This window comes from Bos mutus, chromosome 19, assembly GCF_027580195.1.
Source record: "Bos mutus isolate GX-2022 chromosome 19, NWIPB_WYAK_1.1, whole genome shotgun sequence".
NCBI classification, from domain to species: Eukaryota; Metazoa; Chordata; class Mammalia; order Artiodactyla; family Bovidae; genus Bos; species Bos mutus.
The window spans coordinates 14,749,745-14,771,451 of NC_091635.1; the positions used below are offsets into that span (position 1 = coordinate 14,749,745).

A 21,707-nucleotide genomic window follows, 5' to 3' on the forward strand; every position below is an offset into this window, starting at 1 on the left:
CAGCTTTCTTTATAGTCCAACTCTCACATCCACACATGACCACTGGAAAAACCATAGCCTTGACTAGATGGACCTTTGTTGGCAAAGTAATGTCTGTGCTTTTCAATATGCTATCTAGGTTGGTCATAACTTTCCTTCCAAGGAGTAAGCGTCTTTTAATTTCAAGGCTGCAATCACCATCTGCTCTGATTTTGGAGCCCCCCAAAATAAAGTCTGACACTGTTTCCACTGTTTCCCCATCTATTTCCCATGAAATGATGGGACCAGATGCCATGATCTTCGTTTTTTGAATGTTGAGCTTTAAGCCAACTTTTTCACTCCCCTCTTTCACTTTCATCAAGAGGCTTTTTAGTTCCTCTTCACTTTCTGCCATAAGGGTGGTTTCATCTACATATCTGAGGTTATTGATATTTCTGCCAACAATCTTGATTCCAGTTTGTGCTTCTTCCAGCCCAGCGTTTCTCATGATATACTCTGCATATAAGTTAAATAAGCAGGGTGACAATATACAGCCTTGATGTACTCCTTTTCCTATTTGGAACCAGTTTGTCGTTCCATGTCCAGTTCTAACTGTTGCTTCCTGACCTGATATAGGTTTCACAAGAGGCAGGTCAGGTGGTCTGGTATTCCCATCTCTTTCAGAATGTTCCACAGTTTATTGTGATCCACATAGTCAAAGGCTTTGGCATAATCAATAAAGCATAAATAGATGTTTTTCTGGAACTCTCTTGCTTTTTCCATGATCCAGTGGATGTTGGCAATTTGATCTCTGGTTCCTCTGCCTTTTCTAAAACCAGCTTGAACATCTGGAAGTTCACGGTTCACGTATTGCTGAAGCCTGGCTTGGAGAATTTTGAGCATTACTTTACTAGCGTGTGAGATGAGTGCAATTGTGCGGTAGTTTGAGCGTTCTTTGGCATTGCCTTTCTTTGGGATTGGAATGAAAACTGACCTTTTCCAGTCCTGTGGCCACTGCTGAGTTCTCCAAATTTGCTGCCATATTGAGTGCAGCACTTTCACAGCATCATCTTTCAGGATGTGAAATAGCTCAACTGGAATTCCATCACCTCTACTAGCTTTGTTCGTAGTGATGCTTTCTTTTTTTTTCATAGTGATGCTTTCTAAGGCCCACTTGACTTCACATTCCAGGATGTCTGGCTCTAGGTCAGTGATCACACCATTGTGATTATCTGGGTCGTGAAGATCTTTTTTGTACAGTTCTTCTGTGTATTCTTGCCACCTCTTCTTAATATCTTCTGCTTCTGTTAGGTCCATACCATTTCTGTCCTTTATTGAGCCCATCTTTGCATGAAATGTTCCCTTGGTGTCTCTAACTTTCTTGAAGAGATCTCTAGTCTTTCCCATTCTGTTGTTTTCCTCTATTTTTTTGCATTGATCGCTGAGCAAGGCTTTCTTATCTCTCCTTGCTATTCTTTGGAACTCCGCATTCAGACGCTTATATCTTTCCTTTTCTCCTTTGCTTTTCGCTTCTCTTCTTTTCACAGCTATTTGTAAGGCCTCCTCAGACAGCCATTTTGCTTTCTTGCATTTCTTTTCCATGGGGATGGTCTTGATCCCTGTCTCCTGTACAATGTCATGAACCTCCATCCATAGTTCATCAGGCACTCTATCAGATCTAGGCCCTTAAATCTATTTCTCACTTCCACTGTATAATCAGAAGGGATTTGACTTAGGTCATACCTGAATGGTCTAGTGGTTTTCCCTACTTTCTTCAATTTAAGTCTGAATTTGGCAATAAAGAGTTCATGATCTGAGCCATAGTCAGTTCCTGGTCTTGTTTTTGCTGACTGTATAGAGCTTCTCCATCTTTGGCTGCAAAGAATATAATCAATCTGATTTTGGTGTTGACCATCTGGTGATATCCACGTGTAGAGTCTTCTCTTGTGTTGTTAGAAGAGGGTGTTTGCTATGAGCAGTGCGTTCTCTTGGCAACACTCTATTAGCCTTTGCCCTGCTTCATTCCGTACTCCAAGGCCAAAGTTGCCTGTTACTGCAGGTGTTTCTTGACTTCCTACTTTTGCATTCCAGTCCCCTATAATGAAAAGGACATCTTTTGGGGGTGTTAGTTCTAAAAGGTCTTGTAGGTCTTCATAGAACCGTTCAACTTCAGCTTCTTCAGCGTTACTGGCTGGGGCATAGGCTTGGATTACAGTGATATTGAATGGTTCGCCTTGGAAATGAACAGAGATCATTTTGTCATTTTTGAGACTGCATCCAAGTACTGCATTTCGGACTCTTTTGTTGACCATTATGGCTACTCCATTTCTTCTAAGGGATTCCTGCCCACATGTGGCTTATGGGAACTTAATTCCCCAACCAGGGATTGAAACTGCATTCTCGACAGTGAAAGCACAGAGTCCTAGCCACTGGACCACTGTTAGGCACTGGACTGCCAGGGAATTCTCAGTTGTTATTATTTTTTGGCCGTGCCATACAGCTTGCAGTCTCTTAGTTCCCCAACCAGGGATTGAACCCAGGCCCCAGCACTGAAAGCACAGAGTGCTAACCAGTGGACTACCAAGGAATCCACACCTCCCCTGCCATTCAGTTATCTTTAAATGTTGAAGTTGCAAACCTAATAAAGACATTCCTATTTTAGTGAAAACAGAAAGCAGGATTTGTTTGGCTGCACATGTGCATTTAGCTTTCTCGATAGGGTCTCTGAGGCACTCTTGTAGAGGTTTCCTTTTCCTGGAACCCGGCAAGCATCTAGAGGTGAGGGCTGGGAGGTTGGATGTCTGGTCTTGGTGTGTGTGTGTGTGTGTGTGTGTGGGGAGGTTGGAAATCTGGTTCTGGGTATGTGTGTATGTGTTGGAAAGTTGGATCCCTGGTCCTGCGTTTGTGTATGTGTGTGTGTGGCAAAAGCAGGCACCTGGGTGTGGGCAAAGACCGCCAGAGTTCCTCACTGCCCTCCCTGCCTCTTCCTCCCACTCCCATCTTCCCATCTTCCCAGGGTGGGATGTGGCTCATTCCACCCCGTCAGCTGTTCTTATGACAGACACGGAGGCCTGGGAACTCTTCAATCACAAAGCAAATTACAGGTGAGAGGGGATCTCCTCCACCCCCGCCCACCCTCCCAGGGGGTACTGACTCCCAGCCAATCAACAGCAAAACCTCCCAGTGGGACCTGGAGAGTCATGGGGCTGGGACCTTGAGAGACAGAGACTGAGAATGGGGAGCAGGCAGGGGGCCCAGCCAAGGGCATACCCACCTGGGGAATACCAAGACCTCCCCACTAAGTCCCACATCTGCATGTGCCACCTTCTTCCTCCTTTACACACACACACTCTCCCAACACAATGGCTGGGTGGGGCTGAGAACTGGCTTCCTTTGCAGAGATCTGAATCTGGGCCCACAGTTCCCGCCCCAGAAACACAGGAACAGACACACTCAGAGACCCGGCCTCACATTCCTTGCTCCAAGGGGCAGGCAGGACAGGCTGAAAATAGAAACTGCTTCCAAAGAGATAAAGGTAAATTCAGGGAGCGCTACTGCAGAGTTAGGGAGGGGGCGACTGGGGTAGGGATGGGGTTCCGTGGTGTGAAATGATGGGCTGGCTCACACCAAGGAGACAGGCTGGATACTGAAGGGATGGGCTGTCTCGTAAGGTGTGGGAGAGACGGTCAGACACGCTGTCAGGAGACACACCACACCACACCACAGCGACCCAGGGGTGTCTGGAGCCCATGCTCTACCTCCAGCCCAGCCTGGGCCGTGGTCACCCCATCCTGACCCCACCCCTGTCCAGCCTGGGCCCCCACGAACCCCCTGTCCATGCAGCAATGTGGACCCAGGACAGAACATGCGCATACACAACAGTCCACTCTCCATGCCTGAGGTTCATCCTTTCCACAGACTCTGTTATCCTTGGAAACCTGGCATTCGGGGTCCCTCACATCTTCCAGAGCCCCAGTGTGCGCATGTGGAGTGTGCTGTGGTTGGGGGGGGGTGTCCGGTTGGGAGGAGGATCCGATTCCTGTTTCCTGCTCCTACTCACTCAGCCCCGGGAGGTGACCGAGAGTGGAGAGGACTTGAGGGTGAGTGCTTGGGCCGAGTACCTGGGTCCCTGAGAGAGGCCTGAGTGGGGGGTGGGGGAAGGAAGTAAGGGCTGATACCTGAGGGGGGCAGGGATCCCGGAGGGGGCAAGGCTGGGGAGGAGCTGGCCAGCTGGCGAGGCTACTGCCTGGGTCACCTAAGGAGCTTCCTGCCAGAACACAGAGGCCATTGAGCCGCGAGACTCACGGTCTACAGCCCCCAGCCCCCACCCCGCATCATTTCTCAGAAACCAATCTGGGGCTTAGAGGGACCTGACTCTCCTGCTGACTCCACAGGGAATGTGGGGGCGCAGGTCTTCCCGCTGTGACCCTTCAGCCTTCTCAGGCTTACAGGAGGAAGCGAGCCCATGCCCCAGCATCTTGCCCAAGTGGTCCTCACCTTCAGTCTGATCTGATCTCCTTCCTCACCACACTCTGGGCATCCTGGCAGGATCCAGGCTTCTACCCACTGGGGCCTCTCTCTGGGACCAGGTGGGGAGCAAGGAGGCAGACAGGGATGAGGATGGGGCAGGAGAGACCATGCCCGGGGCCTCCTGGTCTCCTGGGGTCAGAGGCTCCAGGAATCTTCATGGCAGGAAAAGGAGACTAAAAATAATCCGGAAAGGGAGAGTCCGGAGAGAGGAACTGGGAAATGGGGGGCGGAGGGCCCACTGGAGCAGGGAAGCTGTGATGTGGCCCAGGCACACACAGCACATATGCCCCACAGAGAAAGCACAGAACACACGCCCAACACCCCCATCTCACCCCACACACTGTGTACCCCACTCTCCCACTTTGTACCGCATACGATAGACACACTTTTTTTTTTTTCCAAATATTTATTTGGGCCAGATTGAGCTCTTAAGTTACGGCACACAAACTCTTAGCTGAGGCATGCAGGATCTAATTTCCTGATCAGGTATCGAACAGGGGCCCCCTGTACGGGGAGTGTGGAGTGTTAGACACCGGATGGTCAGGGAAGTCCCAACAGATACGCTCCTGAAACACAGCATCCAACACCCAGTTCATATATTAATAGCAGCAGCAGCAGCGCACACATGCCATGTCCATGCTTAAACCACACACACAAAAGTTCACAACACACAGACACGGAACACAGTTCCTGAGATAGACACTTACTGCATGCCCTATTTCCCTTGCTGATCCAGTCCTCTCCCAACTTGGGTCTCTATCCAGGTGCCCACACTCTGGCCTCTGTCTCCTCTGGCCTGATTGTGACAGCAGAGGTCAAAAGATGGAGTGAGATGGAGGCTGGGGGGTGTGGGGGTGGGGTTTCAGAGTTCTCAGGAAATGGAATAAGGAGGATTGAGAGGTTATGAGAAAAGACAGTGGAAATGGGGAGGGAAGAGAGGAAGTGCCCCCACCTCTACTCCTGAGCCTAAAATCTCAGCTCATTTGCCTGCAGACATTCTGCTCAAAGGTCTTGGTCTACTCACGCAGGAGCGTGGGGAACGCAAAGGGCACTAAGGGTCTCTCTTTCTGCCCCCTCTTCCTCAGGGGATGACTCCAGCAGTGTACCCCACTCCTTGGAAGAGCTCAGAGGAAGATGTCAGCCCAGTCTCTTCCGGAAGCAACACCCCCCACCCAGAAGCCCCCTCGGATCATCCGCCCCCGCCCCCCTTCTCGCGCCAGGGCTACCCAGTCCCCAGGGCCCCACCACAATGGCTCCTCTCCACAAGAATCTCCCCTCACCGCCAATGAGGCACCAAGCCCCATGTGCACCCCCATGTTCTGGGAGCCCCCAGCCCCATCTCTCAAGCCCCCCGCCCTTCTGCCCCCATCAGCTTCTAAAGCCAGCCTCGACTCCCAGACTTTTCCAGACTCTTTTCCAGACTCTTCCGACACCCCCAGCCCAGTGTCCCGGCGCTCCATCTCCCCAGAGACTACTCCCCGGTCTCCAGTACCCCCACCCAAACCCTCTGGGTCACCCCGCATGGCTCTGCCCCTGCTCCCCACGACCCAGGTCCCCGACCAGGATGGCTCTGCCTCGGCCCCAGGCACTGTGCGCAGACTGGCTGGCAAGTTCGAATGGGGGACTGAAGGCAGAGTCCAGGCTGCGGACACCCTGGAGCCAAGTCCCCCAGGGGGAGTGGATGTGAATGGGGAGAGAGAGACTCCCCAGGGCAACCTCACTGGGAGCGGGTCCCAGGAGAACGGCACTCCAGGTAAGCTGGGCTGGGCTCAATCCAGCTCCTCTTTTTCATTCTCAGGGCTTTACGATTTTTTTTGGAGGGGTGGAGTTACACCCTGGGGGTGTAACCAGGGATCGAACCCATGCCTCCAGCATTGGAAGTGCAGAGTCCTAACACTAAACTGCCAGGCAAGTTCCTTAGATTGGGTACTTTAAGAGGCTACTTTTTAAAAAATGGATTCCATACTTTGAAAATCTGGTTTTAATACTTCTGGAGCTTTGAAGAGAGCCTGAAGGTGAGAGATGCCTAGCACTGACCTCTAGTTCCTGCTGCTGCACAGGTTAAGGGGAGGGAGGAGGCCTGGGGAGGGGGGCTGTCCTAAGGAGGCCCCTGTCTCCCACAGGTGCTGGGCTGGCCTGCCCTCCCTGCTGCCCCTGTGTCTGCCACGTGGGCCGGCCTGGCCTGGAGCTCCGATGGGTGCCAGTGGGGGGCTATGAGGATGGCCCCAGGGTCCCTTGCCGGGCCTCCCCACTGCGGGCCTCCCGCTCCCGCCCCAGCCCTTCAAGCCTCAGCCACCCCCCAGTCGTCCTCACATCCTACCGCTCCACTGCTGAGCGCAAACTCCTGCCACCCCTCAAACCCCCTAAACCAACTCGGATCAGACAGGACATCACCATCTCTGGGGAGCCCCCACAGCCTGATCTCGATCCGCCCTCTGAAGATGGAATCCAAAGAGGTACAGGGCCCGAGGGATGGGCCTCAGGGCTGGGAAGAGACTGGGTGGAGATGTAGCGTTCTAAACACCAACTCACTACAACCCCCGACAAGCCCTGGGCTTCTTGTTCCTCCACCAGCTGCTGCTCCGGAGCTGACAGTTGTAGTTTCTATAGTAACAGTCTTTGCTGGGCTGGGGTCAGGAGTCCTGGGCTGGTGATTCTTCACTCTGGGTTCTCTCTTAGGGGACAGTCCTGATGGTGCTCCTCAGAATGATTCTCCAGCCACCACGGAGGGCAGGTACTGAACACCTAGATACTCCTTCCTGAAAACAGACTAAACTTTGTGTGTGTGTGTGTGTGTGTGCGCTAAGTCACTTCAGTCGGGTCTGACTATTGTGACCCAGAAGCCTGCCAGGCTCCTCTGTCCATGGGAGTCTCCAGGCAAGAATACTGGAGTGGGTTGCCACGCTCTCCTCCAGGGGATCTTCCCAACTCAGGGATGGAACCCGAGTCTCTTTAAGTCTCCTGCACTGGCATGCAGTTCTTTACCACTAGTGCCACCTGGGAAGCCCAGACTAAACTTTGGGTCCACCTAAATCCCACCCCAAGCATCGAGTGAAGAACAGCTGGGCCTCTAGGGACAAGCAGCCCCAGTTTCTAACCCCAGCTTTGTCCCTTATCAGCTATGTGACCTCAAACATTCACTTAACCTTTCTGGGTCTCAGCCTCCTCACCTGTGAAATTGGGGTAAACATACCAAATACTTAATAAGTGGCTGGGGTCTGATACTGGTGAAGAGTCAGGCCCATACTAAGTCATTTTAGTTGCCCCACTTTGAGCCTCTATTGAAATTATTGTCCACAAATCCATGTGGCAACCAGGAACATTTCTCCTGTGTTACCTGGGCCCATCAGTTCTTTCACCACCATCATCAGAGTTAATCTGAGACCATCAATTTATTCAGCATTTACTGGAGTTTAGTCTCCTGGGTTTTCACTTTGGGTGAATGGGTGTGCGGTGGTGCTGATGACCAGAACAGAGTGGGGGGAGGTGTAACAGCTGAGCTAAGTTGCACTGAGGCACATACAGGACATTCCAGACAGTGGTCCTTCCATGAAAGCCCTGGAGATGGAGGCTACAAGTGTACAGTGTCCAGAGGTTGAGATAACAGGAATGGACGGGCCCGCTTAGGGCCTCACATACCACAGGCACATAAAACAAGCTGGGGTTTGGCTAGGGTCCCTACATACGACCTGGACGTTGGTTGTGTACCCCTGCACAGTATCATGTGAATAGCTGTGTTTTGAGGAACTCCATCCCTTTCTCTTTCCACAGGGAGGAAGAGGAGCTGGAGGAGCTGAAGGAGCAGAACTGGGAGCTGCCCCTGCAGGATGGTGAGGGCTGCTGGACCCCGGGGTGCCTGCTGAGACCCAGCTAGCAGCGCGGACCGGCTAGGTGGGGCACGGGACTTCCCTGATGTGCCTGTCTGCTCTCCAGAACCGCTTTACCAGACCTACCGCGCAGCCGTGCTGTCAGAGGAGCTGTGGGGGGTCGGTGAGGATGGGGGTCCGGCTTCAGCAAACGCTGGGGAAGCTCCCACCTTCGCCCGTCCCCCGGGCCCTCGAAACACGCTGTGGCAGGAGCTTCCGGCTGTGCGAGCCAGCGGCCTCCTGGACACCCTGAGTGCCCAGGAGCGGCGGATGCAGGAGGTGGGCGTCCCTGGGCTCGGTGCGGGGCGCGGAGGGGAGGAGCCTGGGCCCCAGGCCTGGGCTGGGAGCTGGGCTTTCCATTCGCACCCTGCGCATCCTCCTTAGAGCCTGTTCGAGGTGGTGACATCGGAGGCTTCGTACCTGCGCTCCCTGCGGCTGCTGACCGACACCTTCGTGCTGAGCCAGGCGCTCCGGGACACACTCACCCCCCGGGATCACCACACCCTCTTCTCCAACGTGCAGCGAGTCCAGGGAGTCAGTGAGCGGTCAGTGGGGTCCCCACCTTTCTGCTGGGCAAGCCTGGGGTAGGGGGAAAGCACGGCTTCTCAGCTCTGTCTCGGGGGCCTTCCCTCCAGAAGTCGGGGGGTGGGGCGGTGGGCACCCCAGGCTCTCTGCCCCGCCTCCAGTGCGTGTTCCCCACTCCCGCAGTTTTCTGGGGAAGTTACTGTCCCGGGTGCGCGCTTCCCCCCACATCCGTGACCTGTGCGACGTGGTGCACGCGCATGCCGTGGGGCCTTTCTCCGTGTACGTGGACTATGTGCGGAACCAGCAGTATCAGGAGGAGACCTACAGCCGCCTGATGTGAGTGTAGTAGTGGAAGGGTCACCCGTGCGGGAGGAAGCCGGGGTACAGGGGCAGGGTCCAGGCCGGGGCAGGTCGCGGGTGATTAGGGTTTCCAACCAGACGCCAGCCTGCTCCTGCCTCCGTAGGGACACGAACGTTCGCTTCTCCGCGGAGCTGCGGCGGCTGCAGAGCCTTCCCAAGTGCCAGCGCCTCCCGCTGCCCTCCTTCCTGCTCCTGCCCTTTCAGCGCATCACGCGGCTCCGCATGCTGCTGCAGGTACCGCGTCCTGGCCTGGGCCCTTTTTGGCCCCACCAGCCCTGATGGGGCCTCCTGCCCCGCCATCACCATTTCCCGCCCCACCAGGAACACAGCAAACCCCTAAGTTAGGACTCAAAATCGGGGGCCCTCCATCTAGGACACTCCCTACCCCCAAGCCCTATCTGGAGTTACCCAAACGTTTCAGGAAGTGGTCTGGTGCAGGAGAAGAGCCTCTGGCTAGAGACCTGAGTTCTGGTCTTAGCTCTGCTGCTAACTGGCTGAGCCACTCTGGGCATGCCCCCTTTTCTCTCTCCAGGTCTCAGGGTGAATGTGGTGAGTGGTTTTTGAGGTCTTCTCAGGCCATATCTTTGACTCCAAGGAGGCAGAAACTCCTCCTTTGAGGGGTAAAAACATGTTAAATATTCCACTGGTTGTGGTACTCCGAAAGGCCAGAGTACCTAAATAGATATACAGTGTATCAATGGTATTAAAATTTCATGGTGGGGGGTGGGGCAATGTCTAAATAGGCTCCTTAGAGGGGTGATGCTGAAAAAAGTGGTGAGAAACACTCTTCTACTGTAGAGAAGAAAATTCTCCCTGAACCAATGTGGGGATCTCAGGGTGAAGAGCCCTCAGTTATGTTTCCAGTGTCTTAATGTCTTATTCAGCTTTATATAGGAGCTGCCCTGCTGGCTCAGTGGTAAGCAATCCCCTTGCCAATGCAGGAGACATGGGTTTAATCCCTGGGTCAGGAAGATCCCCTGGAGGAGGAAATGGCAACCTACTCCAGTATTCTTGCTGGGATAATCCCATGGACAGAGGAGCCTGGTGGGCCACAGTCCATGGGTTGCAAAGAGTTGGACGTGACTGAGCTCACACGCACCACCTTATATATCCCCAGTGTAGACAACAACAGCATAATTATGATCAGGAGGATGGCTCTAATCATAATAGCTAAGCAACTCTTGAGTGTCTTTTCTAGATGTTCTAAGTGCTACACACCTGTTTAACCTTACTAATGACTGTGTGAGGCTAGGAACTATTGTCGATCCCACTTTATAGATAAGGAAACTGAGGCTCAAAGAGGTTAAATAACTTGCCACACGTCATACAGATAATATTCAATAATTGATGGATACAAACTTCAAATCCAGGTACTCTTAATTCCATGCTATGTTGCTTCTACTAATTATTTTTTTGTCGCTTAGTCATGTCCAACTCTGGGACACAGGCCCGAATACTGGAGTGGGAAGCCTTTCCCTTCTTCAGGGGATCTTCCCAACCCAGGGATTGAACCCAGGTTTCCCATATTTCAGGCAGTTCTTTACCAACTGAGCTATCAGGAAGCCCTCTAATATAATAATAGTTGTGGTTAATAATTATTAAAATAATAGCAACCTTCTTTTCAGCATTTACTATGTCCCAAAGACTATGCTAAGTACTTTATATAGATTTCCTTATTGAATTCTCACAATGCTATTGATTTGGTCAGTAGAAATTATCCCCATTTTACAGATGGGGAAACTAAGAGAGGAGAGGTAATGTGAGTTGCTCAGGGTTATGCAGACAATGAATGGCGAGGCTAGTGCCCCAGCCCTGTGAACCCCAAAATGCCAAGCCAAGTGGGGTCCTCTGAGTTGCAACCCCTCTGAATCCCAGGGCTGCAGAGCAGGGGTCCAATTACCCTTCCTCTTTGTTCCCGACAGAGGATGAGATGGTTGGATGGCATCACCGACTCAATGGACATGGGTTTGGGTGGACTCCAGGAGTTGGTGATGGACAGGGAGGCCCGGCGTGCTGTGGTTCATGGGGTCGCAAAGAGTCGGACACAACTGAACTGAGCAACTGAACTGAACTGAACTTTGTCCCCAGAATATCCTGCGTCAGACAGAGGAGGGGTCCAGCCGCCAGGAGAATGCCCAGAAGGCCCTAGGTGCTGTCAGTAAGGTGGGAGGGGGATGCTGGGGCTAGGGGAGGTGAGGAGGTGGGAGGGAGGGATGGGTGGAGGGGGTGAGATGGGTGTAGGCGGTGGGAAGGGTGGGTGATTCAGCTTCCCTTACCCAGATCATTGAGCGGTGCAGTGCCGAGGTCGGACGCATGAAACAGACAGAGGAGCTGATCCGGCTCACGCAGAGGCTGCGCTTCCACAAAGTCAAGGTTAGCCCCCCGCCCAGGCTCCGGGCTTCCCTTTCCCCATGGTGCTGTGAGGTCAGAATCTCCTCCCTGCTTCTTCACAGGCCCTGCCCCTGGTCTCCTGGTCCAGGCGCCTGGAGTTGCAGGGGGAACTGACAGAGTTGGGGTGCAGGAGGGGAGGCGTGCTCTTTGCCTCGCGCCCCCGCTTCACCCCCCTCTGCCTGCTGCTCTTCAGTGACCTGCTGCTCATCACTCAGCCCAAGAGGTGGGTCCCAGGGAGGGAGGGAGCCCAGGCAGGGGTGGGGAGGAGGAGTCCAGCTAGACCTCTGCTCTCCCTCTGAACCTCCTCTTCCCTGGGCAGTGGACAGCGGCTACAGGTTCTGGATTATGCCCATCGCTCCCTGGTCCAGGCCCAGCAGGTCCCAGACCCATCTGGCCCCCCTACGTTCCGCCTCTCTCTTCTCAGCAACCACCAGGGCCGCCCCACACACCGGCTACTCCAAGCTTCATCCCTGTGAGTTGTGTCTCCTTCAGAAAACACTCTGGGCAGGGTGTGTGTGTGTGTGTGTGTGTGTGTGTGTGTGTGTTTCCCTGGTGGTCCAGTGGTTGAAACTCCATGCTTCCACTGCAGGGAGCACAGGTTCAATCTCTGGTCAGGGAACTAAGATCCAGCAGGTGCCACCGAAAAAGAAAACACCCTGGGGGACCCACTCCTGACCCTTACCTGACCTCTCAGAGTCCACCACCCTCCCCACAAAGTCTCTCCTCCGAAGCCCCTGGCTAACCCCCAGGAGGATCTCCTGGGCCAAAGGTGACCCCTTCCCTATGTTCTCACCAGATCAGACATGCAGCGCTGGCTGGGCGCCTTCCCTACCCCAGGCCCCCTTCCCTGCTCTGCAGACACTGTCTATGAGGACTGTGGTGAGTGTCCCCAAGAGGGGAGGAGGGAAGGAGAAGGGAGTCTTCAAGGAATATGGGGGAGAAGCTAAAAAGAGCCTGGATCCCACTGTGATGTCACCCACCCCAACCAGACTGTTCCCAGGAACTCTGTTCGGAGCCTTCCACACCCACCAAGACAGAGGGACGAAATGTGGAGTCCAGGGCTCCCCCCAAGCACCTTCACAAGAACCCTGAAGGTGAGAGATTCTTTTATTCATTCATTCAATAAATATTTATTCAGCATTTATGAGATACCACTCACTGTTCTCAGCACTGTGTACCAGACACGCAGATATCCTTGCCCTGCTATACTATACATTCAAGTAGAGGTAAAACTATAAAGAACAAACAAGATAAATAAGGGGAAAAGTGCTGTGGAAAATCAAAGGTGAAGCAGAGTCAAGGAGGTTAAGAGTCTCCAGGTTGGGTAGGGTTACACGTTTAAACAGGGAGGTCAAGGGACTTCCCTGGTAGATTGGTCGTTAAGATGCTGCACTCCCAATGCAGGGGGCCTGGGTTCAATCCCTAGTCAGGGAAATAGATCCCATATGCTGGAACTAAGAGTTCTCATGGTGCAACTAAACCCCTCTGTAGCCAAATAAATAAACAAACAAACAGTAAGTAGAGAGGGTGAGGCGGATCTCACAGGCACCCTGTGGACAGTGGCTTGGTGAAAGAATTTAGGCACATGGTGTCTGGTGTAGGAGTGTCCCAAAGGGATGCAGGAGTCAGGCCAGTGTGTTTGACGAGCGGTAAGAAAGCCAGTGTGACAAGAGGGAGTGAGGAAAGGAGAGAGAAGCAGATGAGGTCATAGGGGTAACTGGAATCAGGTCACGAGGGTCCTCATAGGTTCCTGTAAAAACTCTGGCTGTCACTCTGAGTGAGATGAGCAGTCAACGCAGGGCTTTATGGGAGGGACCCCACCTCTCTCTGATGCTGCTGTCACATCCACCTGTAATGGCCTCCAATGCTCCAAGGCTTTTCCACTAATTCCCACGCCTGCCACGGCCCTCAGGCATTAGACCCCACTGGGCCTCCCTTCCCGTCCCCCTGCCCCCCGACCTGCCCTCTGCCCTGGACCCACTTAGGCCCTTGTGTCTTCTTTTTTAGGCTGGCTGAAAGGGCTTCCTGGAGCCTTCCCTGCCCAGTTGGTGTGTGAAGTCACAGGGGAACATGAAAGGAGGAAGCACCTTCGTCAGCACCAGAGACTCCTGGAGGCTGTTGGGCCGTCTTCAGGCGCCCCCGATGCCCCCCCACCCTAATGCATGATGGTGTGTGGAGGGGAGCAGCGCAAGTCAGGACAGCTGGCAGCCTGACACAGAGAGAACAAAGCCCATCCATGCACTGGATTCGCTGTCAGTGGAAACGCTACCTCAGTGGCAACCAATAGGGACTGAGCTTCAAGACTGGGCAGCCAATGAAAACAGGGCCGTCTGAGCCCACGCAGGAGGGAGAATGAAGATGGCTTGAGTGGGTTGCCAGTGGAGGCAGAGGCTTAGTGCAGAGCGGACAGTAGGTGGTGAGCCTCTGGCCAGTGAGTATCCCTGCTATGCTCACAGCCAAAGAAGAGGATTCTAGGTCAAGGCAGTTAAAAGAGGGCTGCATTTGAGATAAAGTCCTAGGATCAAATAGCCAATAGCAGGGATACGTCCAGATGGTGATCTGGGCCCAAGAGACCAATAGGAACCCTGCTTGGTGCTATAGCAATCACTGTCTTGTCTTTCGAGTCTGGGAAGTATTAGATTCCATTCCTGAGGTGCCTCCTGTATCCTCTTAAGCCACTTCCTCTCTTCTAGAAGAATCCAGAGTATGTCTCAGAGAATCTGTGTGTGTGCATATGTCTGTATATGTATTAAGGAGGGTGATTTTTTGGAACATGGTGTGTATGGTTTTGCCTCCTTGCCAGATAACTGAGTGCTGTATTTCTTCCCTCACCCCTCATTTTTCCCATTAGTCTCCTCAAAAAGACACTAGGTCTGAGCTCCAGAGGCAAATATGCTGGGTATGGCTTGGTAGCAAGAGGCCAGAGCTGGGGATGAGAGAGTTCTGGGTTCTGGGTCTCTTGGAGGCCAGAGACACCAAGCAGCCTTGCAGAGGAGTCTGAAGGACTGAAGATGGCCAGTAGCTGGGGTCTGAGGCCTCCTGAAGTTTGTAGGCCCTTCTCCTTGCCCAAAGTTTGGCCCCCATAATCCCTACTTGCAGATCATCCAGCCTGAACCATAACCAGCCATCCAGCCTCAGCCTCAGGCTTCAGACTGACTCTGGGCCCCAGGTTTGGGTGAGCTTCAGCTGTGGCTCTTGAGCCAACTGAGCCTCTAGGGCTTTCTTGCCTTCATCATGATCCTTTCACAGAAAGACTGGCCCAAGCAGTGGGAGAGAACAGAGAGCCAGTGTTGCTGCCTAACCCCACCCAGAGCATCTGCTTACAGATGAGAAACTGGCACGATGCCAGAGGAGGAAGTGAGGGACAGACAGAGCAGAGCAGACAATTGCGGGCAAATGGCATCACTCCTTCCCTTCAGCTCACGCATGGCAACTTGCCTGGGACATAAACTGCCATGCCCTTCACAAGAGAGTGCAAGAACTCTGAGGGATCCAGAGGGAGAAAGGTACTGGCATTTGGCTTGTCCATGACTTTGGAGATTGACCCAGCACAGTGCCTGGCATATGAGATGCCATGCCATGCTTAGTCACTTAGTCGTGTCCAACTTTTTGCAACTCACTGTAGCCTGCCAGGCTCCTCTGTCCATGGGATTTTCCAGGCAAGAATACTGGAGTGGGTTGTCATTTTCTTCTCCAGGGGATCTTCCCAACCCAGGGATCAAACCTGTGTCTCCTATGTCTCCTGCATTGCAGATGGATTCTTTACCCACTGAGTCATCACTGTCAAGAAATATTGGTGGAGCTGTGTTGAGGCTTTCTGGGGGACCAAGTTTTTAAAGCAGGAGTGGTTTCTAAATGTGACTCTATTAGGGGGAGCAGAGCTGGTTGAAAAGGTATTTTTTGAGAGCAGGGGTCAGCTCTGCTGGGAACTGGGGCTTGGAGAGCAGGTGCAAGGCCTGAATGTGCTGATGCTCATAGCTTCCGAGGGATCTTGGACAGTATGGTGGTGGGAGAGTTTCAGGTGCTGGAGCAGGGAGCTGCAGGTTGGGAAAAGGACAGGTAGAGCCAGATATAGCTGGGACTTGGGCAAGTGAAGAACACAAAAGGCAATCAGTCAGCAATAAATGTCCTTTACTGAGCAGCCACACATCTCTGTGTTTAATTCATTTCTACATCTGTTCATTGAGTGCCTTCTATGAGCTAGGCACTCTTCTAGGATCTGAGGATACAGAGATGAAAAAGACAAGGACCTTGCCCTTAAGGAGCTTACATTCTGGGGAAGTTGCTAAGTAAACAATTTAATAACTAAGATAAGATCAGATAGAAGTGATTACTTTGAAGAAAATGCAAAAAAGGCTATGATACAGAGTAGTGTGTGTGTGTGTGTGTGTGTGTGTGTGTGTGCATGTGTGTGTGTATGCATGTGTGTGTGTATGTGTGTGGCTTTGGGGAAGAGCCTGGAGGAGATGATGTTAAACTGAGACCCAAATAACAAGAAGGAAGCATCTGGGAAGATCTGAGCAAATAACACTGTAGGGGTGGCAACAAAGGGCTGAAGTCCAGGAAGAGAAGGCAGTGGTCATGGGGAGGGAACTGACCTACATGCTAACAAGTTTCCTGGGGGCTGGGGTGGGGTGTCACTCCACAGAAACTCCCCTCGTCCTCTGATACTCAGAGACACACAGACACATCCAGAGGCATGAAAAGCTACACATGTATCCCACATATATGTTCCCTCCCAAATCCTCAGTCCCTTCCCGAATCCTGCCATTTAAGGAAACCTCCAGGCTCCAAGCCAGAGATTCTGATATTGGGACAATGGAAAGACGGAAATCAGTTAAGAGTTTTTTGGGGAATTGCATTATGGCTAAGACTCGGAGCTCCCAATGCAAGGGGCTTTGGGTTTGATCTCTGTTCAGGGAACTAGATCTTACATGCTACAACTAGAGATCCCAGCGTGCTGTGTGCTCAGTCACTCAGTCCTGTCCAACTCTTTGTGGCCCTTTGGACTTCAGTCTACTAGGCTTCTCTGTCCATGGGATTTTTAAAACAAGAATACTGGAGTGGGTTACTATTTCCTCCTCCAAATGCCATAACTGAGACCTGGCACAGCCAAATAAATAAATTGGGGGACGTGAAAGAATGAAAATATAACCACATGTTCCAAAGAGACTGAAAAGACAGGAGGGGAGGGGACTGTCCTGTTTCCTGTAGGAAGGCCCATGGGAGGAGAAGTCTCTCTCAGTGCTGCCTTGACTGACATTCCAGGCATGGCTACAAACACCCAGGTGGTAGAGAGGCTTACTGCCTGGCTAGGGGCATCCTGGGAGAAGGCAATAGCACCTCACTCCAGTATTCTTGCCTGGAGACTCCCATGGACAGAGGAGCCTGGTAGGCTGCAGTCCATGGGGTCGCTAAGAGTCGGACACGACTGAGCGACTTCACTTTCACTTTTCACTTTCGTGCATTGGAGAAGGAAATGGCAACACACTCCAATGTTCTTGCCTGGAGAATCCCAGGGATGGCGGAACCTGGTGGGCTGCGGGATCACACAGAGTCGGACACGACTGAAGTGACTTAGCAGCAGCAGCAGGGGCATCCTGGAGCTGCCATTACCCCATTCCTCATATTCTATCATCTGAGGGGGTAGAAGAAACAAACATTTTCACAGCCTTAGGAAAAGCCTTCCTACTCGTTGGGAGGACTGATGCTGAAGCTGAAACTCCAGTATTTTGGTCATCTGATGTGAACAGCTGACTCACGGGAGAGTCCCTGATTCTGGCAAAGATTGAGGGCAGAGGAGAAGAGGGCATCAGAAAATGAGATGGCTGGATGGCATCACCGAAGCAACAGACATGAACTTGGGCAAACTTCGGGAGATGGTGAGGGACAGGGAGGCCTGGCATGCTGCAGTCCGTGGGGTCGAAAAGAGTCGGACATGACTGGGTGAGCAAACAGCAAGGAAAAGTGCACGTATATCTCAGACCTGGAAGAAGTGACTCGGGGGACAGATTGGGGAAGCCAGGCCTCTGTTGGGGGTAGTCAGTGTGTGTTCTCTCTACTCACAGCTCTGCTCCTCATGTTTGTGGCACCCGTATTTGGGGAGTCCATGAGAATACAGGTAGGATTGGGCACTGACCTCCCTCTGCACTGACCCTTCTATGGGCTCTGGGTCAACATCGTCGTGGCCACTGTTTCCTTATTGCAGGACAGGTGGGCTGCAATCATGACCTTGAGCAGCAAGTGAGTGAGAGGAGCCTGCTTTTCCCTGCAGCCATTCCACAGGCTGAGCTGAGGTTCTAGTAGTCACAGGTTCCAGTAGTCACAGGGACACTTGGCGAACGCAACATGCTGTACATTGGACAATGCCTGATAAAATCCTTTAAAAATGTGCAGAGTCTATGAGGTTGATGGGGTGCTATGTTTTTTAATTTTATTTACTTATTTATGGCCGTGCTGGGTCTTTGCTGCTGTGCAGGCTTTTCTCTAGGTGTGGAGAGCTGGAGCTACTCTCTAGGGTGTACTCAGTAGCTATGGTGCATGGGCTTAGTTGCTCCATCACCTGTGGGGTCTTCATGGATCTTCCTGGATCGGGGATAGAACCTGTGTCTCCTGCACGGGCAGGCGGATTCTTTACCCCTGAGCCCCCAGGGAAGTCCGATGGGGTGCTATTTTAAAAATGAAATTCTTTTCACTTGAAAAAAAAAGTGTAATTCACATGCAGCAATATCCACCCTTTTTCCTGGTAGCTCAGCTGGTAAAGAATCTGCCTGCAAGGCAGGAGACCCTGGTTCAATTCCTGGGTCAGGAAAATTCTCTGGGGAAGGGATAGGCTACCCACTCCAGTATTCTTGGGCTTCCATGGTGGCTCAGGGAGTAAAGAATCCAGCTGCAATGAGGGAGACCTGGGTTCAATCCCTAGGTTGGGAAGATCCTCTGGAGGAGGCCATGGCAACCCATTCCCCTGTTCTTGCCTGGAGAATCCCCATGGATAGAGGAGCCTGATGGGCTCTACAGTCCATGGGGTTGCCGAGTCTTGGACACGACTAGGCACACATATAGTCATGAAATCACTACTGCAATCAAGATACGAGTGTTTCATTGCCCCCTTAAGTTCACTTGTGCTCCTTTGTGCTGAACCCCTTATCCCACCCCAGCCTCTGGCAGCCCCTTGTTTGTTTTCTGTCCCTACAGTTGTGTCTTTTCTATAATGTCGTATAGATGGACTTATACAGTAGGCAGCCTTTCAAGTGTGGCTTCTCTCATTTAGCAAAATGCTTTTTGTCCACTTTGTTGTGTCAACACTTTTCTTTTTATTGTCGAATAAGAGTCCATTGCATGGATGCACAGCAATTGTTTATTCATTCCCTAGAGTGAAGCATGTTTGGGTTGTTTCCAGTTCGGCTTTTTTTGCCATGTAGTCTTGTGGGATCTTATTAATAGTTTTGGGAGCAGGGATTGAACCTGCATCCCCGGCGTTGGAAGCATGGAGTCTTAACCACCAGGGAAGTTCCTGTTTCCAGTTTTAAATGATTACAAATAAAGTCACTGTTAAGTATTCTTGCATAGGCATTGTGTTTGTTTTGGTTTTTTGTTTGTGGATACAACTGAGCGACTGAACTGACTGACTGACTGACACCATGCAGCTTGTGGGATGTCAGTTCCCTGTGGGACTTGAACCTAGGCCACAACAATGAGAGTGCTGCATCCTAACCACTACACTGCCAGAGAACTCCTTCCTGTATAGGTTTTTGGATGAATGTAGATTTCATTTCACTTGGGTGCATACCTAGGGGTGGGATTACTAGGTCATATCTCTGCCAACAAAGGTCCGTATAGTCAAGGCTATGGTCTTCTCAGCAGTCATGTATAATTGTGAGAGCTGGACTGTAAAGAAGGCAGAATGCCAAAGAATTGAAGCCTTTGAACTGAGGTGCTGGAGAAGACTCCTGAAAATATCTTGGACAGCAAGGAGATCAACCTGGAATAGTCACTGGAAGGACTAATGCTGAAGGTGAAGCTCTAGTATTTTTGTCATCTGATGCGAAAAGACGACTCGTTGGAAAAGTCCCTGATGCTGGGAAAGATCGAGGGCAGAAGGAGAAGAGGGCGTCGGAGGATATGACTGGACAGCATCACCAATGCAATGAGCGTGAACTTGGGCAGGCTCCAGGAGATGGTGAGGGACAGGGAGGCCTGGTGTGCTGCAGTCCATGGGATCGCAAAGAGTTGGACCCGACTGGGGGACTGAACAACAACAATGATAACAATGATAAGTGTTCAATTTAACTTTATTGGAAACCGGCCATCTGTTTTCCAAAGTGTCTGTACACTTTGCATTCCCACCAGCAAAGTATGAGCATTGTGGCTGGTATCCTGCTCTGTGTCTTGGCCACTAATTGGCATCATCAGTTTTGTTGTTTTGTTTTGCATGACAGTCTATTAGGTGTGTAGTGGTATCTCGTGGCTTTTAATCTGCCTTTCCCTAATGACTAATGATGCTGAATATCTTTTCATGTGCTTATTTGTATATCTTCTTTGGTGAAATGTCTGTTCAAAACTTTGGGCCTTTTACAAACATTTTGTTTTCTTATTATTGTGTTTGGAGACTTCTTTGTATATTCTTGATATAAGTCCTTTATCAAATATATGATTTGAAAATATTTTCCCCCAGTCTGTGGCTTATCTTTTTATTCTTCTAAACTGCGTTTTTCCAGGAGCAGAAATTCTTTTCTTTGCAGTCACTTCACTTCTTGCTTTAAGCAGCCTTTTTTCTTCTTACTTCTGTTGAGTTGGTATATAGAAGGCAATGGAATGTCCCACAGAGGCAGAACCGAGCAAGCAGGACACACACAAGGAAGCCTGTCTGCCCATCATTTCCCACGTGCCCAAAGCCTAAAGGTCAAAGGACATCCTGGGAGGAGAGTGGATCTAGCAACTTAAGATCTTCTGGAGTCTAGTTCTTTATTCAGTGTGCTATCCTTAGAAAGGCAGCATGGGCACCACCCGGGGGCTTGTCCAAAGTGTGGCATCTGCATTTTAATGAGATGCCCAGACCAGGAGTACACACATTAGAGTTTAAGGAACATCACCTTCGATAGGCCCACATGAAGGAAGAATGTATATTTCATAGAGGCAAAAAGGAGGGACCTTGCAACACGTGGATTCTGGCCACAGAGATATCCTAGCAAGGCCAGGTGTCTGGGAGCTCATCACAGAGGAGATTCATGCTGGAGTTTCTACTGGGGTGAGCTGGCCTGGGGCAGGACTGTTTCTGAGTGTCACATAGGCAGCAAAGCACATCCACGTGGACAGTCAAGGAGTGACAATAAGCTTGTGTTCTCAAGTCCATGTTCTAAGCCCAAGTCCATATTCTCCAGGGGCTACTGTCTTAGAAGCATTGGTAAGCCCCTCCCCTTACTTACGCAACAGTGGGACTCCTTCCTTTTCAGAAATCTCCCAGTCTCACACTCCATTCCGGCTGCCACTCTGTACTTGTGTGAGCACGTGATCATTACTAGTCGACTGCTCAGCTTTCTTTCTTTTGGGAAAGTGATCCCTTCCCACGCCCATGTAGTTCATGGGTTGTCAATCAAGGCATCTGAGCCAGACACTTGGGATTTGGAATCCTACCTAGAAATAGAGAAGGATGGAGGTTCAGGGGGATCTGGGGGACAATGGTGGGTAGAGAGACCAGTTCTTTTTCATTTTTAAAGAAACTTTAATTTTTATTTATTTATTTTATGTCCTAGGTCATGCATGGATGTGGGATCTTGGTTCCCCAATCAAAGATCAAATCTGTGCCTCCTGATTTGGGAGTGTGGAGTCTTAACCACTGGACCACCAGGCAAGTCCTGAGAGACCAGCTCTTGCTAATGATTTGTCCATGCTCCCCCGGTCTCTGTTTAGTTCTAGGCCTGGATGTTCTGCTTTCCTTTTGAGTCTGTGCTTACTCAGTATCACCCAATATACTCCTTTTTGCCTAGCTTAGTCAGTCTGGGTTTGTGCTTGTAACCAAAGAACTCACACTGATACAAAATCTTACAAGATAATTGGTCAGTGCTGCTGCTAGCCCAC

The 21,707-nt window shown here is 51.4% G+C and overlaps 1 protein-coding gene across 2 annotated transcripts; it reads left to right on the forward strand.

Moving 5' to 3' along the window:
• The first annotated feature begins 3,386 nt into the window (after nucleotides 1–3,386).
• On the forward strand, nucleotides 3,387–20,173 carry ARHGEF15 (Rho guanine nucleotide exchange factor 15). Of its 2 annotated transcripts, none has more exons than XM_070389454.1 (16): nucleotides 3,387–3,493; nucleotides 5,574–6,241; nucleotides 6,612–6,944; nucleotides 7,168–7,222; nucleotides 8,260–8,318; nucleotides 8,422–8,633; nucleotides 8,739–8,899; nucleotides 9,063–9,215; nucleotides 9,344–9,473; nucleotides 11,328–11,402; nucleotides 11,520–11,612; nucleotides 11,693–11,853; nucleotides 11,950–12,102; nucleotides 12,427–12,509; nucleotides 12,620–12,724; nucleotides 13,638–20,173. In XM_070389454.1, the coding sequence occupies exons 2-16, from the start codon at nucleotides 5,623–5,625 to the stop codon at nucleotides 13,787–13,789; spliced, it is 2,544 nt and encodes an 847-aa protein (XP_070245555.1). In that variant the 5' UTR covers nucleotides 3,387–3,493; nucleotides 5,574–5,622; the 3' UTR covers nucleotides 13,790–20,173. The 2 variants fall into 2 exon arrangements, with proteins under 2 accessions (XP_070245555.1, XP_070245556.1); XM_070389455.1 differs by lacking the exon at nucleotides 3,387–3,493 and adding an exon at nucleotides 3,977–4,058.
• Nucleotides 20,174–21,707: the final 1,534 nt, after the last annotated feature.

Coding starts and splice junctions, on each gene's coding strand:
- ARHGEF15 (XM_070389454.1), top strand. CDS start 5,623: ATGTCAGCCCAGTCTCTTCCGGAAGCAACACCCCCCACCCAGAAGCCC. Junction 8,900..9,062: donor GTCCAGGGAGTCAGTGAGCG/GTCAGTGGGGTC, acceptor CCACTCCCGCAG/TTTTCTGGGGAAGTTACTGT. Junction 12,725..13,637: donor CCTTCACAAGAACCCTGAAG/GTGAGAGATTCT, acceptor CTTCTTTTTTAG/GCTGGCTGAAAGGGCTTCCT.